Genomic DNA, 17,940 nt, shown 5'->3' on the forward strand with positions numbered 1-17,940 from the left:
AGCAAAATGATCATTTGATGTCACGGCTGTTAAACTGGCATATTTCTTGCCTTTTTGTGACCTGAAAGTATTAGTTATTAAAGTCAAGGGAGGTGACATGACTTAAGGTTTATCTATTTTATTTACTCACATTGATAGTTGATAGGATTCAGGATACCAACAAAATCCTTCAACATGAAAATATTGCAGATCTAAATTGATATTTGGTTCAATTGACACATCCTGTTCTGTACTCAGAAAGTATTGTTCAATACTTTCAAATCGTGACGGCTTTTGGTACAGCATTTAGACCTCCGTGTTTAATGATAAACTCTCCTGAAAATCTAGGAGAACAGTTAACTGAATGAATCAAAAAATGACATTGGAAATGTGTTGACCAAAAAAATGGAGAATCACGAATTACACGTTTCTTTGAGCTGTGGTAAAAAAAAACAAGCACCTGAGAAAACTCACACAGGCGCAGGCAGAACAAACAAAACTCCACACAGAAAACCAGGAGGCTTGAACCGAGGAACCTTCTTTCTGTGAGACGACAGTGCCAACCACTTCACCACCGTGCTCCGAACGAGTCAAACATTACATCGTCTACAACACAATACCTAGAACCCTGTCCGATCCCAGCAATATTACAAAAGGAACGCGAATCACTGTGAAAACGACAGAAGCCACGATGAGGATCTTATCTGATCGTAATGAGACCCATTTAAGCAACTTTTTGCCGTAAAATCATGGAGTTTAGCGGGCACAAGCTGCCAAACGTCTTCTCCAGTTCTTTAAGAATATTTTTTTAAAGAACTAAATTAATTAATTAATTAACTGAATTAATTGCTGAGAATTTTGCTGTACTTTATGTTTGCGTTTGGCATGAGCGCTCCACTCCTCTACGTTGTCTTTTTTTTTAATTTATTTATTTTTTTTATCAGTGTAACACTTATCCCACACTCTCACAATCAATACGGAAACACAAAAACGCAAATCATTTTTTATCTCTTAGCTTCACACTCAGCAGCTGTAAGGGCAGGCAGTAATATGGTATTCAGATATTGCTGCCAGTATATAGTATAACATATATTTTATGACTAGTGGTTTGTTTCCCGTATGGCTATCTGATCTTGCTGCTATTAAAATCCCACAAGCTTTGTAGGTAGTCTACATGTAACCCAAGACAAGTACACCTGTTATGGCCTGCACTATCCAGCAGCCAGTTGTAGGGACAGATATGGTCAGAATTGTATTTTTTTATTTTTTTTATCTTAACCATACTCTTATCGGTCCGCTTCTTAATCAACACTCTTATCTTTTTCATGGCTAAACAAATATTAATTTCCTATTCTTTTAGATTAATGTAATTGAAATCCAAAGTAAAAAAAAAAAGGGTCAGAAAAGTTTGCTTTCTTTTCCTCAGCAACAGAATTGAGAGAATACGAAGAATGTTCTCCGACAAGTCTCTGTGAATCACCGCTGCCCCTGTTCTTCTTCAGTTGTGGTGAAACTGTTTCGAGAGCTGTGGAAACAGTACGATCAGGTTGGACTGTAAAGTTGAATTACATGCTCCCAAGTTTTTAAATCAAAGTCCAAACACCTCAACTCTTAGCAGTGCTGTTAAAGCCTTAGTTTTGACTGGTGAAGACTATCAAAATATATTTCTTGTCTGTTGTGTGACTATTAGAATCTTTTTTCTTTCTTTTTTTAGAAATATGATGCTGATATAAACCTCTCCTCAGATAAAGAGCAACGCTGTATTGAAGTACAGCTCAAACCTTTTAATAGACCCAATTTTAGCTCCAGCTTATTATTATTTTACGCATTTTCCCTTGTTGCCATGGCAAAGCGCCGGGGAAAAAAGACGAAGAGCTGCTCGTGGTTGTCTTGGATACGACAGTTTTCCCTTGTAAAGTAATGAGAGGAGCTGAACCTGTGGGAGCACAGGTTTATTTTTAGGCCTGACGCCAGCCTGCGTGTGTGGATTAAGACTTGTTTGGTTACTGGTGTGTGTGCATGTGTATGTGTGAGCATGTTTACAGGTTTTAATGCAGCGTCACTGTGAGAACGGCTCAAGGCGTTTTACACTTGACATACAAACACCTGAGCCACTGCTTGTGTCATTGCTACAGGCCAAAATTTGCTGGAAGGAAGGTGCCTTTTCAAAAAGAAATTGCATGCTAGGACACCTGTTTTATTTCCTGAGAAATATGTATGATATAATAATTTACCGCAGTACATAGGTTACGTGAGAGTGCTGGCTTGCTGTCCTTGGAAAAAATATCTTTTAACGCTTATTCCCTTGACTTTCATTGATATTTTTTAGGCACAAAAACTTTGACCTTTGCTCTCATTATTATTGGATTAATAGGATTTGGGTGATGCAGGATTTAAAACTTAGTCTGTTGTCACACTTGTAATATTCTGTAAAGTGCATTAAACATGGCTAGAAAATATAATTATTGGTCTTTGTTCTCAGCGCACAAGAAGCACTCACACACAGCTGGCCTCTTGTGTTCATAGATTGACGGTGTGGAGATGATAGCAGGTCTGCGAATGTGATGTCATGGCAGCTGTGCTCTTGAGCTGGAAGATGGAGATTTGTGTGTGTGTGTGTGTGTGTGTGTGTGTGTGTGTGTGTGTGTGTGTGTGTGAGAGTGAGTTGACAAATGGAGACAGAGAGAAAATCACTCAGGGAGCAGAGACACAGTTTAAACACACCAGATACAGTATTACTGTAGAGACCGACTGACCCACGAGCTGAACAACTGCAGGGTGTTTTCCTTCTGCAACACAAAGGCAGTTTGTGTAAAAAAAACAACAGTTTTGACCTCAACTACAGATCAGTCATTTACACACTGTTAAACTGAAACATTAGTCTTAATGGTATTTTGGAGAATACCTTTTTAATCCGTAATTGGAGAGCTTCATTACATGTTAAGAGGCTTTTCACCGACAAAAAGCCACCAATTACCAAGAAACTGCCACCACTGGTTATGGCTGCATAACCCCATTAGATCATGACTAATATCGGTAATGAAAAAGGAGAGTGACAGAGTGAAAGAGCGGCGAAGATACTGCCCTCCTCCCATCGCTCCGTCCTCCCGACCCCCCTGTGTTTTCAGCCCAGCTCCAGCATGACCAAGCTCTGTTACAATCGGCTTTGACTTCTCAGCTGCCGTGTGGTCTCTGCATACTTTTAACAAGCTCTGTCATTTCACAGTGCAAACACGGGATGCCTCGGATAAGCCTGGGGGACTGGTATGCAGTATTAAGGACCTGATCCACATAGATCAGAGTTTTGCAAAAGCCCAGAGTCATTTCCAGAGATGCAACTGATTGTAAGCCAAACAATAAAGTCAAACTAAACCGTTTCAAAATGAAGGAAGCAAAATGAGCCATTTCTGTAACTGAAAAACGCAAAACACTCAACCGAAATACATACACATGACTTCAGGTGTTACCATTCCAAATATGACATGTCTGTGGGTTTGAAAGTAGATTTATTAACGAAGGCAAAGAGAGGAAGTTAATCATGGAAGACCAAAAACTACGTTGGTTCCCTGTCTCACTCCCTCCACCCACCAGAGGTCCCCAATGCTCTCCCTCTCTGTCTCTGCTCAGTCTCCTGCAGGCTCCGCCCACCTCACCTGCTCACAGGTTCCCTATCTGCCCCACCTGCAGCCTCCCTACAATCAGCCCACTTTGTAGATCTACTCCCAGTCCACCGCTACTAGTTGCCAGATCATAAATTTAGTCACTCTGAGCTAAGTTGCGGGTTTCCAGGAGTTCTGTTTCTTTGCCAACATCTTGTCAGCTTTGTGCCCTGCCTGGACTTTGGACTCTGCTATTTCCGCTGGTGTTTTGAACACCTGCCTGGTTTTTGTTAATTTGGCAGTTTTCTGTTTTCCTGCAGCCTGCCTCTGTTTCGTGTGTTTAGGTTCCCCAGCTTCACTAATTTTGTTGCATCAATATTTTGGATTATAGTATATACTTTTGAAATAAGCTGGTGGGGTCACATTAAATCATTAATAAGATAAAGCCCGGGGATACTGATCATTTTCTCAAACTGCAGCCTATCTAAACAAATAGGATTTGGGAATATTTTTTATATCTGCACACAGAATCAAATGAATAAAATTACACACCTCTGAGCTTGAAGACGTGTTCATTGACAACTGAGAGGTGAGGAAAGAAACAAGAGACTGATTAAAGTATCTTTCTGAGTAAGTCAGTTTAGATATTATCTGCTTAGTAATGCAAGAATATAATTTTGTGCTTTTATCTGAAGGGAAGCACACATTTATTCAGTTTCCTAAATAACTTGACAGCAGACAGACAGAAAACATGTATTATGTAGCAGTTGTTCATATTGTTATTTAGCCCATAGTGCCCCCTTCGACCAGTACGTGTAATTCCTCAAATCTTTGAGCAAAGCAAAAAGATGCATCACTCTTACAGTGACAATGAGGATTTTTATGTAATCACACACACACACACACACACACACACACACAGTGACTCTGTGGTGACATTGCTCAGCTTTGATCACCACAGCTCTAGTTTCACCATGGATAGCTATTGTCATGGCAACCAGGATTTAGCATCCTTGGATACTGAGGTCTCTCACGACAGCTGGGCTCATTTCTTCTTCACCATTGTTCCTGTCTCTCTTTCTCCCTCTCTGACCCCACCTCATATTTCCACACAGTCAGACCCTTCCTGCTTGACAGTTTTCTCGTCTCTCCTTTCCCTTCCTACTGTAGTTGACATCTGTTTCTTCGTAAACCTTATGCTTACCGTTCTGCTGATGTTTCCTGCATGCGCTCTGTAATTTTCTATGCTTTTCCCTTTGTTTGTTTCACAAACTCCACATGACCTGACGAGCCTGTTTTGGGTCCCAGCACAATAGAAGCTTAATTTTCCAGTCTCCGGTCTGTTATGCTTGTTACTATTTCTTTCTGCCGGATGTTAAACGGATCAATTATAGTCAACAGAGAGCCTCACTAAGCTAATGTTAGCTGGCCTGCCCACTCAGTCACCTACTCACTCAATCTTGCCAACTGTTGCTAATAGTATTCCCAGCAGACAAGATGGCCAAAGCTGTTTGGATGTTACCAGAGCAACTGACTATTCTATTAATAGCTGATAATAAAGTTATATAGCAGTTATCCTGTGTGGGAGATTGTTGCGATACAATGGGAATGCTCTGTGTGGGTAAGTCCATTGACTGAACTTGTGACAGAAAGGGATTTGTATTCTTTGTTGAGGCTGGATTAAGACTTCCACGGATCCGTCTGTGTTGAACTTTGAGGACCTCAAGCAAACAACACGACTACCCACCTTCCCTTGTTTCAGCCTTAAAGGGATAATTAGCATTTTTTTTGAAGAAGTACTTATCCATAGTGAGTGTATCACCTGGAGTAGGTCCACAGCCATACATGGCTTATCTTCAGTGCCTTTAGAGATGCCTGTTTCTCCAAACTAGAGACATGGAGACTTCCATCTACTGCAGGTTATACACTGAATGTGAATAAGTACTTAATGCAACCCCTTTTCAAAAAAAATGGAAACTATCCCCTTAATTCTACCTCAGTCTCATGATATTCAAAGGTTTTTGCAGTCAGATTCACAATCAGCACCTCCTAAATGCGTCTCTCTTCTCTTTTTGCTTTCTGCTTTCATTGCAGTTGACCTGACAAGTTTTGTGGAGGAAACTAGGAGGAACCAATTTTGAAAATGCCCGTGGCAACGTCCAGCTCTGAGTCCGGTAAGTGTCTTGGATCTCGCTATGATGAGGGCATCTCTGTGTGAGTGAGTCAGTGTGTATGAGAGAGAGAGAGAGAGAGAGAGAAGTTTGTGGTTATTCCTGCACTCAGGACATGTATCTCATCTCCCCTGTTCTAATGTGACTTAATGAGCTGGCTAATGGAGCGCTAAAACTCCAGTCTCAGATCAGTCATGCCTCGAAGGATTTGCTGTTGTATCCGTCGCAGACCTCCGTTCGTCCACGCATGCACGTCGAATCCGTAGCCACACGAATACACATTTGAGACATTAAGTGAGTCTTTTATTAAAGATTGACAACTGATGAACGATGACTGAAATAGTTGGACGTGGAAGTGATTTTAAGTCACACTTTGAGTGTCTTACAAGGGCCGTAACGGAGGCAATTCAAATGTTTTCCTTATTCAACTTATTTGAGACATATTGATGTTTGTTGAAGAGGGCTGTTTATTTTCTATTAATCTGATTTGTGTTTTTCTTGTATTAATTTCTATGCTCCACACATAACACCATGTTTTGCACTTAATTTCATTCCATACACATTAATTTATAAAACTGATCCCAGGGTTGGAATTTGTGGATAGTTTTGCTTTAGATAACAAAAAACAGGCGTTACATCCTGTGCAAACGTTTCCATGAAACTGAGGTATTCCAAGTCAAATTTGGGATCACACGCTTTGTTGGTCTCTCGTTGGCATCGCACCAAAGTAAATTTTCACATTGTTATAAAAGTAAAGTGATATTTTGGCAACAATCAAATTATATTTTCTTGTTTGAGTGCCAAACATGGTGCCAGCATTAAACTGTAAACTGGCACAGAGCCATGCTTCCATGTATTTCCTCTTCACTCAAAGCTCAGGATGGAGACAGGTGGGATAAAAAAAAGCCATGACCACATGTCTGGTAAATTAGGCTCTGTGTAGTTTTTAAACTCCAGGCCAAATCTAGAACTCTAGAGTTTGATCTTGTGATAATCAATCGCAGCAGTCAGCAGCCGGATAGAGGGAGAAAAGCACGGAAAGTTAACGTGTGTGGAGTCTCTTTTCTAATAGTCTGTCAGTCAGTCTTGATTTGTACACTGGCCGAGGGCTGAGACTGGATGACTGTCATTTTCAGTAACAGAGTAAATTGTTTCTCCAAACCAATTCATGTCTTTTTTAAAATTCTAAACAGCAGCATTTTCAGCGGGGATATCTTTGGTTTGGAGAGGGGTTAGGGAAGGGTCAGTTCGGACTTGAAACGGTAAGATCTTTTTCAGCTCCTGCCGGCAGAGTAGCTCAAATGTACATTTCCTGAAGTTATGAGCAGAGAGCTCAAATATATATTTACCAATAAGCACCCTTCACTCACTGCAAAGCAGCCTGTGTTTATATCTGTGGTAACAGTTATGGAGGCGATAACTAGAATACAATCTCCTAGGCATCATCTCCTTGACCACACCTCCTTCCCACAAGGCATCCTTCTGCTGCTCTTTTCCCCAGTTGACCCCACACAGGAAAGCCTGGAGAGAAAATCGCCCTGCCTCCTTTCTCTCCCTCCTCCTCGTCAAAGCATCATACTTCCCTCCCTCTTTTCTTCCCTACTTCCCCCCACCTTCTTTCTTTGCTCATGCACCCAGCCCTCTCTCGCCTCCATTCATTCATGCGGAGGAGAAGACGCTCAGCCAGGCATAGCTTTTACACATCCACGTCAAGACCAGGTGGAGGGAGGAAAGAGCGAGGAGCTGTTCTGGCAGAAAGAGAAAACCAGGAACCGATAGGGAGAGGGAAGGAGAGAGTGATCTCTCGGACTGCTTCTGATAGTACTGGGTGTGTTAGTGTGAGTGTGTGCCCTGTAGTGAGGTGTTGTTCACCATGGCTGGCAGCCTGTTTGGAAGGCTCTCCCTGGAGGAGGAGGACTCAGCCAACTCCCTGGAGGGCCTGGACATCAAGCTGGGGGGAGAAGGTAAGAACATAGGTCCCTATCTGCTGGGTGTGTGAGGAGTATAGGGTGGTTTATAAAAACACTTCTCCAGCTATGTGTGCTGTGATTGTTTAGGGAAGACATGCAAGACAGTAGGTGAAATCTATTCAAATGAACCCTTGCAGATGACAGTTTGTCTTTATTTACTCCGTTGTGGATCAGTCAGTGTTTTAAATTTGCATTGCACCTGCTCCAGTTCAAACCTCCAGAGTGTGATGAAGATGAGCAGAGACAGATCAGGACCCAGGGCAGCATGTGATGTACAGAAATCTTAGGCAGCAGACTACAAAGGCGGGAAAGGAGGTGTAAAAATACAGCAAGATGTTTCTCAATATCACCACAACACAATATATTAATAAAGGAAAAAATGCCATATATTCCTTTATTTAATTGTATTTACATATAGAAGACTTGTTGTCAAATGGAGAGCAGTAGGGTGAGAGACAGGACTGCACTTTGGCTAACACCACAAAAAAAAAACGTAACAAGTGATCACAAGAGGAAGACCCTGTGTCAAAGCAAGTATGTGTGTGTTGTGCTGAATGATAATGCCCGGATAATGTTTGGTCACACAGCATGGAGTAGGAAGTGCCGTACACTATATCCCATTCATAATTGATGGATTTCATTAATATTGGATGGAGTTGCATACCTCAGAGTAATATGTTGTGAGTGTGTGTCCAAATTTATTGAAATGCTGCTCTTTTCACGAGTGCCCTGACCCACACATGCATTGGTTGCCTGTCTTGCTTGTCTCGTGTATGGAAACACTTCCGGATGCCAGGAGAGGGGACAACCAATGAAACAAGTATTTTATGGTGCCATGTTTTATTAGTCAAGGCTAGAAACGTCATGACATCATTTCCAAGTCTATTACATGTCACATAGTATACTGTGTTGCAAGCTATCCTCTGTAATGTAGCTTGACAAGACAGCAGTGACAGCCATAATGAATTACATTTTCTGTCAAAGGGTGCGCATCCTGTCTATCAGTTCAGACTGTGTGTGTGTGTGAGAGAGAGGATGATAAAGAGAGACCTCCAGAGCATTGTACATTCATGGCGAGTAAGTACCGGGTCATTCATATGCAACAGTGTTCCGATCAGAGACGGCCCGCTTGAAAGTGTCAGACTCAACCTTCAAATAACTCTGTGGCTCGCTCACTTTCAACCCTTCTCCACACACACACACACACACACACACACACACACACACAAACAATACACAATACACAATACACAATACACAGACTCCCTTTCCCTTCCGAATCCTTGCACTATCAGAGGAATGTTCTGTGTGCCAACTGGACTAATGAAGCAGTGCTCAAACACACATGATGGATCATTGAGTACAGTGTGTTGGTAGGATTAGACTGTCAAATATAATCGCTCGGTTTCAAGAGAATGGGACAATTTAATTCTGTTCTGGTTGAGCGTATTCGATAATGCGGTGACACTGGCAATTATTTCATCCGTATCACACCCTGACGATCTCGGTTTGCTCTTTCATTAACTGCTGCAGGGAAAACAGATGTGCAGTTAAAGCCAAAATGTTTGCCTCCTTACAGCAAGTTGTTTCACCAAAAACTTGAAATGTGAAATTATCTCTCGTCCCGACTCTGTGACAATTAAGTGAGGTGTAATGGGAGCTGCCGTCCATTTTCAAAATGTCAACAAATATCACAAGTGTTGTCTCCAATGTTGACCTTCATCCGGCTAATAAGGCGAGCCAAGCCGGCATCCATATCATGCCAGCTTGGAACAAGCATCACAATGGCGAGGAAGTGGCTTAAATGGCAGCTGTAAAGTCCCTCGCCCTGTTGATTGGCTATCAAGGACTCGGAGGGCATACATCAGGATCCCCTCAAGAACTCTTGTCTTTGTGACACTCATGCACACCGTTACATCGATCAGGACACTTAACAATTTGGGAAATTTAAGCAGAAGGGGTTTTCAACCAAATTTAAAGGATAAAAAACAGTTATACTGTTATACTTGATAATATTGTTTGGCAGTATGCTACCTTTTGAAAATGAATGATAAATACCTTTTCAGTTGAATTTTTTTCAAATAGGTCTTTCGGAGTGTAGCTTTTTTGTAGTCTATGACACAAAATACTTGTCATGGAAACTTTCCTCTCATTGGAGATTTTCACTTTATTTCATTAGTTTTTTTTACAGTATTCGGTTGTAATGACAGTTTTTTAGGACATTAGATCGATATCCCAGCTGTTAAACGTCTGCTCACAGCCTAACTGACAAACTAACAGTGTCACTAGGTTAGAAATGTAGTGTTAAATTTCTGGTTTCTTCGCTGTTTCCTGAAAAAATAAAAGACTGTGCACACTCAAGTTTCTCCCACTCAGTGATCTAATGTCCTCTCTGTGGGCATGTACTGTATACTCTGTAGCTGACCTATTCTGCTGCTAGGGCGGGAAAATGACACATTAGTCATCCTCATGCTGTATTTACGTCATACTGTTTAAATCATAATTACAAACAACTGTCTATGTCTGCCTCTGAGTTGTAAACTGAAATTTCTGTCACCAACAATGTCTCTACACTTGGTGAAAAGAACTACAGAAGTGTCACCAAACTCTACCAAATTTCTATAAACATTGTGTGACTGAAGCATTATTTATATACCGTTTGATGCTCTCAGCATACAGTAGCTCCACAAAAACCTCAACCTTAGCAGAGGCTTAAGCACCTGCAGGAGTGTGGAGGAGCCTAAAACTCACATACATAATACTAACTTCATTGAAGTCCTACCTCTGTGCTGTAGATAATCCATATATTGCAGGTTCTTTTGCTTTCTATAATCACGCTAACCAGTTGACATGTATCTATTTAAAGGCAAGCCTGTACCAGTAGCACACACACATGCAGATTGGCCGCACAAGTACATTACACAATTGATATGCCCACACATGCTTCACACAACGTTTGCTGAACTTGTCATGATGAGCCTGCTTTTCTTTTTAGTGATGCTCAATGAGGAGGATATTGATTTAATAATCCGGAGTTGAGCACAGGCACGCCACATTAGTGTTCTCATTTTATTAGTGTTAGTTGTATTCTATATGCTCTGTTGTATGAAGTTGTGAAGAAAACACTTCAGAGTGATTGCACTTTATAAGGGCCTAAAGTTGTAAAGAATCATCAATCCCCAGGACAAATTAATCATACACTTCAGTCATGAATAATTCATCGGTTCTGGTACACACCACAGTGGAATATACTCCAGTCCGATATCATTGTCCTCCGCTATCTTAAACGCTCATCTTTTGCTACCTGGGGGATTGATAGTAATTATATTTAGCTGGAGAGCCGGGGACAGAATCAAATATAATAGCAACCTTAAAGTATTTAATAATGTCTGTTGAGGCCCGAGAGTATTCAGTGTTTGTGTAGAGGTGACTTTGGCATTTTGAAACATTTTCAGGGACATCCTTAATGTGTTCTTTTCTGTCATTTTAATAGAATGATAGTGAAATGAGGCTGCTGTAACTTCCAACAGGGTTTCCAGGTAACAACGAGAATATTAATGAGTTTTGGATGAGACTACTACTCAGAAATCTGGCTGTGTTATTACTAACATAAGAAGGAAGTTAGCCAATAAAGCTGATTCTGATTGTAGTTGCAGTCATGTATGCTTCGAATATGGATGCCGCTGCAAATATGAATGTGGATTCTTTACACACATCTTCAACCTGACAGCACAGAAGATCTATACAGCAGTTTCAACTTGGACACTCAAGATTTGTATCCTAATGCTGTATTTGACCAAATCTGAAATACTGTTTAGTCTCCCTTCTGATCCTGAGTTATGGCAGCGCATTCATTAGAAACAGAAGGAAATGAGGTCACAGTGACCTTTGACCACGAAAATCTTATCAGTGCAACCTTGAGTGCACTAAATGTTTTTCCAAATTAAAACATTTCCTCAAGGCGTTCTTAAGATACTGCCTTCATGAGCCTCGGACAGATGTACAGACACACAACCCGAAAACATAATGACACAGCTGTCGCCGGCACAGAGGCATAACAACCATAGACTTTATATAAGAGTGGAAATAGCTTCCAGGTCTAAAAAATGACACGAATGCCAAAGTACCTTAAGTTGCAACACCACCAAGTGCAGCTGGAGGTTGTCTCCAAAATGCTTCTGGCTCCACAGACTCCCATTCAACTTCTTTCATGAAATACAAAGTCAGTAAAAAAATGTCCTAAATTATTTCAGTTTTACCAGCTAAAGTCACTCTTTACTAGTTTTCCGGCCGTCCACCTGAAAATATTCCCGTCATTAATTAAAAAATAAATCTCAAAAACTGTTTTTTTGTTTGATTGACAGATTTCTGCTCTCCATGGGCGGGACGTAGCATTGTCAAGTTTCCAATCAGATTGAGTCAGATGCCCCCCCTTGCTTTTGCTCTTAGACTGGGATTTTTGCAACTCAAATTAAGTTTATAATAGTTAATTTAAGTTTAGGTGTCAAAATGATAAGAAAAATAACCAATTTTTATTTTGCAGAATATGAATTAAAATGTATAGCTGTCATACATTTAAACAAAAATAAAGATTCAGGATGCAAACTAACACCAATGAAAAGAAAAGTGTCTGCACCGTTTTAATGTTTAATTTATTTGCCCTTATTAGATCATAAGAAATACACACAAGACAAATTGGAGTCATCATTTATCGATTCACATATTGATTTGGTAGAAAACCTTCACCCCCTTAAACACTTGCCAATTAACTGCAGCTAATAATCACTTACTTTTATTCCTCTGCAGGTTTAGGCATTAAACAGGCATTAACTCAAACTGCATTTTAAGACCATTTATTTACTGTTTCAAGATTATCGTTAGCCAGAAACTGTAAGTAGAGTCAGCTGCACACTGTAGTCTTCTGTATGTAAGACCCCATGAGGATTGGACATGAAGAAACAACAACACGACTGCTTCTCCCACATCTCTTTACTCCGTGCTCTGCCCTCCCACTGTTCCTCTGTGCATCCTCCCTCTGTTCCCCCAGCCGCTGCTCCATAGCAACAGAACAACCTTCACTAAGTGCTGGCTAAGAGGTTCATGTAACCCGCTGTTCTCCAACCACAAACAATAACAGCCCAGATTGTTTGGCTGCCTCCGTGACATTGAGTTTAATTGTAGCTCTCCTTGGAGGTGAACAGGCACTCGGATGGGACTTTAACAGACAAAAGCAACTTTAATTTGGTTTCTTTGTGATTACATGTCCCCTGCTGCCACCATGGCAAGGAGGCTGTTATTCTGGTAATCTTTGTTGAGAGGTGATGCAAAAAGCTACCGCAGTGTGTTATTATTGTCAATTTTAGCTGAATGACACAGCTGACTTAAGTGGCTCTTTACCAGAAGGTTTTCTCTAAAGTTGCATAAAACTAAATGAATCATCTCCTTCTCTAGATGTCACCTCTCGTATGCACCAATTCGGTCTCCTGGGAACTTTTAATTTTCTCATATTTACTCATCCCCTCTACTGGAACTTCAGGAGTTTTCCCCTAAATCCACACACCAGTTAAATGCTGTAAAAACAAGATCAACTGGAGCATAAAAAAAGATTTCCATGCCGGAGTAGGTTATGTAGAGCACATGATGTACACATACATGTAGCTGGTTCAGTCTGTCTGCACACCTGCGTCCCCTTTTTGTGCTCTTTTGTGCTTCCTCTGCTAAATGAAAGCCCTCTACTGGTATTAAGTTACAGTGTGTGGTATGGGCAATTTAGATCCAGTGAAGCGAAAAATGACTTTCGTCTAAGCTCTCACCTGCAAAGGCTCAGTGGATGAAAAAAAACAGAGTATATTGTTACGCAAATATCGACGCAAGTTTGAGGCTGATATGAATCATGAGCAGCAGAAAGATAAGTAATGTTAGTGATAAGTTTGGTCCTTCTTGTGAAGTTTATGCAGGTTTATGTGAGGGAGGATTGCTTTGACAGCAAATATCCAACTTGAATGCTAAAGAGGAAGTTACTTGCAAAAGAAAGTTAGAGTTAAAAAAAAAGAAGAAAATAAATTCTGTGTCTTCTTGTGTGAACTTTTGACCTGCATGGACAAATCTCTTGTATTTCCCTTGATGCATGCTAAGGAAAATGAAGGAAGCAACCCTTGTTATAATATTTATGCCCGTGCAGAGAAGAGAGGCAAAGGGATCCAAGAAGGAGGACAAGTTGGATTTTTAATAATCCGTATAAATAATAGATGGACTCCAGTCATACAAGGCACCGGGATGGGTATTATTCTCCTCTCTTACTCACACCTTCTGATTTTTCCTTTGGGATGTTCAAAGAATGACAACATCACGGAATGTCTAACCACAAGTCCTGACCATTTCTAACTCCTGATGTTGTGTGTAGGATGCTGAATGCTCTCTGGAGAAGTGGCCATCAGGATTGTTCAGTCAGACTGAGGCTGATATGTGTCTGAGCATGTGGGAGAAAGTTAAATAAGAACCCAGGAAAGAACATGAAGAAGTTAAATTAATAATAAGGAAAAGAAATTTAAAAGAAAAACACTCCACACATCCAGGCGAGGCAGAGAAGAGCCTATGCTGGGGAATGTGCCGATGTGGCAGCAACAATGGCGCACAGTTGCAGTGATTAAAGAGAATTATGCAGGACCTGTAAACCAAGCCTGCTGGCCTGATATTCTCTGCCAGGTGCAAATCTGGCAACTCTCCTGCTGGAGCAGAGCCGGTGTGAAAGGGAAAACAGAAGAACGACCAGACTTCACTGCGGACGACTTGTGCCGTTAATTATTTAATTTACTTATCAAATTATTGGGAAAGAGGTTGGATGGACTGTAGACTCATTGAGGTCGCCTTTCTCTGGCTCCTTGCATCCATGGCTTTCTTTCTTTTTACGTCTTCACCGACTAAAAGCAATACATTGATATATACACTAAATAAAACTTTCAAAATACCGCAAAAGTAAACCATCGATAGAGCCTGGTCATTCCAAAAATCTCTTACCTCGTCATTTCTCTTCAAGCATCTTAAAAAAATCAAATCTATCACTGCTCTTTACTGAGCAATGGAAACCATCATTTGCAAGGTTTTTCACAGACCTGAACAAACTGAACCACTTCATGGTTAATTTCACACCTGGCTTGTTTGATCCAGATGTTTTGACCTTTCGGTTTCATCCGAACCAAAATAGCAGGTGTGAAAAGTGCCTCAGACCACGATCTGGTGCAGACTGCATATCCTTATTGACAAGCGTGTATAAGCTACCAAAAGCCATTAAACTACCTTAAACTAACTAACATTTGGTTGGACTGGTACATGTTTAAATAAACCCGCTAACAGTTCTGTGTGGCATCATTCATCCTCTCCTCGGTCAACCCTTCTGTGCTGCAGATACAGAGACAAACTACTATAGAGGTACTGTTTGTATAAATCAGCATCATAGTCTTAAATTCTACAAGAATTCAGATATGTTTGCGATGCATGGAAAATTAGGCTCAAGTGTTCCTTAGAATTTGTGTTCATTTTAAGCTTGTTCATAACAGTTATCGGCCAATAATACATCCACCACCGATATATTGTGCATCATTGCTTCAGTTTGGTCATAAAAAGGATCCCTGTGAGGGGATTAGAGAACATTTTCTGTTGGAGTCTACAAAGCAATTTTGTTGTTTGTTGTCAATAGAGCAGCTTCGGGCTGCACATCAATAAAATTGCTGAATAAATTAATGGTCCTTTGAACAAGAAAATTACAAAAAAAGTGAAGTCTACAAGTGCATAAGCTCTGAGCAGTGAGGCCCTGGTTTGAATCCCAGGTCGGGCGGACCTTTACTGCACATTTTTCCTCTTCTCTCTTGCCCCACATTTCCATTTTTTTCTCACTGTCCTGGCAAATATGCCCAAAATATAAATCTTAATGTGATTTTCTATGAATCACTGTAAACATGATTTACTCTTTGACGCTGGTTTATTGGTTTATACATATTCTTCAGGCATTGCTCTGTTTATTCAGTCCTATAAACTCAGCTCAATAGAAACAACACCAAATGTTTTTCACATTGGAACATACATATTTTAGGTGGACTCCATCACGATCAGCTACTGTCAATGTTATATGTAGTGTATGAGTAGTACTGCAGTACTGAAAGGACAGTCTATATATGCAGTTATACATCCATAATATAAAATGATACCTTTCATTTTGCACAATTAATGTTGAGTAAACAGGAGAAGATATCATTGTTTTTCACCACTGCAGGAAAGCGGTAGCAGTTAAAGTGGATCTGCAAACACTTATGCCAGCAAATACAAATTTAAAACAATTACAAATACGTTTTTTTTAGGGATTTATTACTCTTTATGAGCTGTCATACCACCATCCACAATGTTTTCATTTCCAAAAGCTGATTAGCTCCTTCATTACCGATTGTTGTACTAAGAATACATTGGCATTTTCCTTTGTGAGGGTGCTTCAGGGTTTAAATGTGATTAGAATCAATTCCCAGCAATCAATTAGGACAATCTTTTAACACAAAATTCAGGATCAGCCCCCGAATCAGACCAGCCACGTCTTGGTGCTCTCTCTGCCTGTTTTAGGAGATAAGACCTGTGAAGTGCCGAATCTGTGGTGGACCACCAGTCTGCTTCTGTTGTGAACATTCGGAGCCAGCGTTGTATTTTTAGCTCAGACAACAAAGGCTGCCGTGTCTGTTTGAGTAAATTACAACAGACAAATGTTCCCTGTGAATAAAAATGCCCACTCTTCTGACAGTCATGTGTGCTGTGATTAATGCCTGCTGGTAGGGGATGTCAGTGTGTTTAGTATCTTAATAAGTCATATTCTAAGTAAGGAGAGATGCTTTGAAGCCAGACTGAACGCTCTCTGACCTTCATCGAATTGTTGACGTCACATGCGTCTGCTGATTGATTGGTCGTCTTAATGAGGAATGTGTGTTGTTTAGTAGTTTGATTTTGCATCTTTGAGCTAAAGCTGTGTGCATGAATGTATTTTGGGGGTTTATCACCTAGGCGGCTCCATGAAGCAGAAAAGCGATATAGAAATATTGAAATTAGTCTTATCCAGCTTCTAAAAATGTACTGTAGTTTGATGTAAGCAAACAAACTGATGATAAATGTCAACATGTTTATTCTTTCAGCGACTTCGACTTCAGCAGGTTTGTTGTTGTTGAGTAACACACTTACTCAACAACACTTTGTTGTTGATTGTGTGTGGCAATCGCACTGCAAAAACACAATGCAAGGGGTAATATGCTGGTGTGTGTGTGTGTGTGTGTGTGTGTGTGTGTGTGTGTGTGTGTGTGTGTGTGTGTGTGTGTGTGTGTGTGTGCGTGCGTGAGTGAGTGAACATGTGCGTGGGAGTGAGAGAGGGAGGAAGTTGGGAGTTGTGGGAGAAAGATACTGTTTCTTCTGACAGACGTCAGAGCAGAGTGACTGACAGAGGTGAAATTGGTTGGGAAAAGATGTGAGGCAGCTCCCATCACCTCTCCCTCCTCCCTCCTCTTCACTTTTCCTCCAGCCTCCTCTCAGTCAGCCATGTCGTGTGAACTAACTCTCTCTCAGCTACTCATCTATTTCTTGTGGGTATCTGTAGAATGGAGCTGGGAGTAGAGTGAAATAAACTTATTTCTTCTTTGTGTATTTGTGTTTGTGTATGCAGCCATGCACCAGGCCCTAGACACACTGAGTGACAGCACAAGCTCCACAACAGCTAATGACCTGGACCTCATCTTCCTCAAAGGCATCATGGAGAGCCCAGTGGTGAGAACACATTCGTACTGTGCACTGAAAAATGTATCCTGAAATATGCAGTAAATAACAGCTTTTAATTGGACTGTGTCGAGAGATGGACAGACTAATGGAACCAATGATAAAAGACCCAGCTTTAATCACAAACTTGAATGGTCTTAAGTTTTACACTTTTATATTATATATCACAGTTTACACTTTTTTATTTGGAGTCTTGATCTCCATAAGCACCAAAAATAATCTCAATGTAGTTTTACATCTCTCTTCAGCTTCATTCTGGAGCTCTACCATGAACAGGCTGTTTTGGTCTGTGTCTTTAAGGCACATTGAGATCAATGACCCTCCCTTCTGATTGGCTGGATCTTTTCTGAGTGACACATAGACAGGCCAACCACAGGTTTTCTTTGCTGTTGTAGCTTCCTATCTCCACAACAGAATGACCAA

At 40.7% G+C, this 17,940-nt stretch overlaps 1 protein-coding gene across 3 annotated transcripts in view; it reads left to right on the plus strand.

The window, feature by feature from the left end:
- mpp2b (MAGUK p55 scaffold protein 2b) overlaps positions 1-17,940 on the plus strand; it is a 41,477-nt gene that overhangs the window by 6,069 nt on the left and 17,468 nt on the right. For 2 of the 3 annotated variants that reach the window (XM_069155890.1, XM_069155892.1), the window contains exons 2-3: positions 5,673-5,752; positions 17,408-17,508. In XM_069155890.1, the coding sequence (XP_069011991.1) occupies positions 5,722-5,752; positions 17,408-17,508 (132 nt within the window). In that variant the 5' untranslated portion in view covers positions 5,673-5,721. Of the gene's footprint in view, positions 1-5,672; positions 5,753-7,432; positions 7,714-17,407; positions 17,509-17,940 lie in introns of those variants that run through there. The other variant, XM_069155889.1, reaches the window with a different exon arrangement.

The sequence above is a fragment of the Embiotoca jacksoni genome, unplaced genomic scaffold (assembly GCF_022577435.1).
Source record: "Embiotoca jacksoni isolate LCO1_2020_lvr unplaced genomic scaffold, fEmbJac1.0.p SCAF_20, whole genome shotgun sequence".
Lineage (NCBI taxonomy): Eukaryota > Metazoa > Chordata > Actinopteri > Embiotocidae > Embiotoca > Embiotoca jacksoni.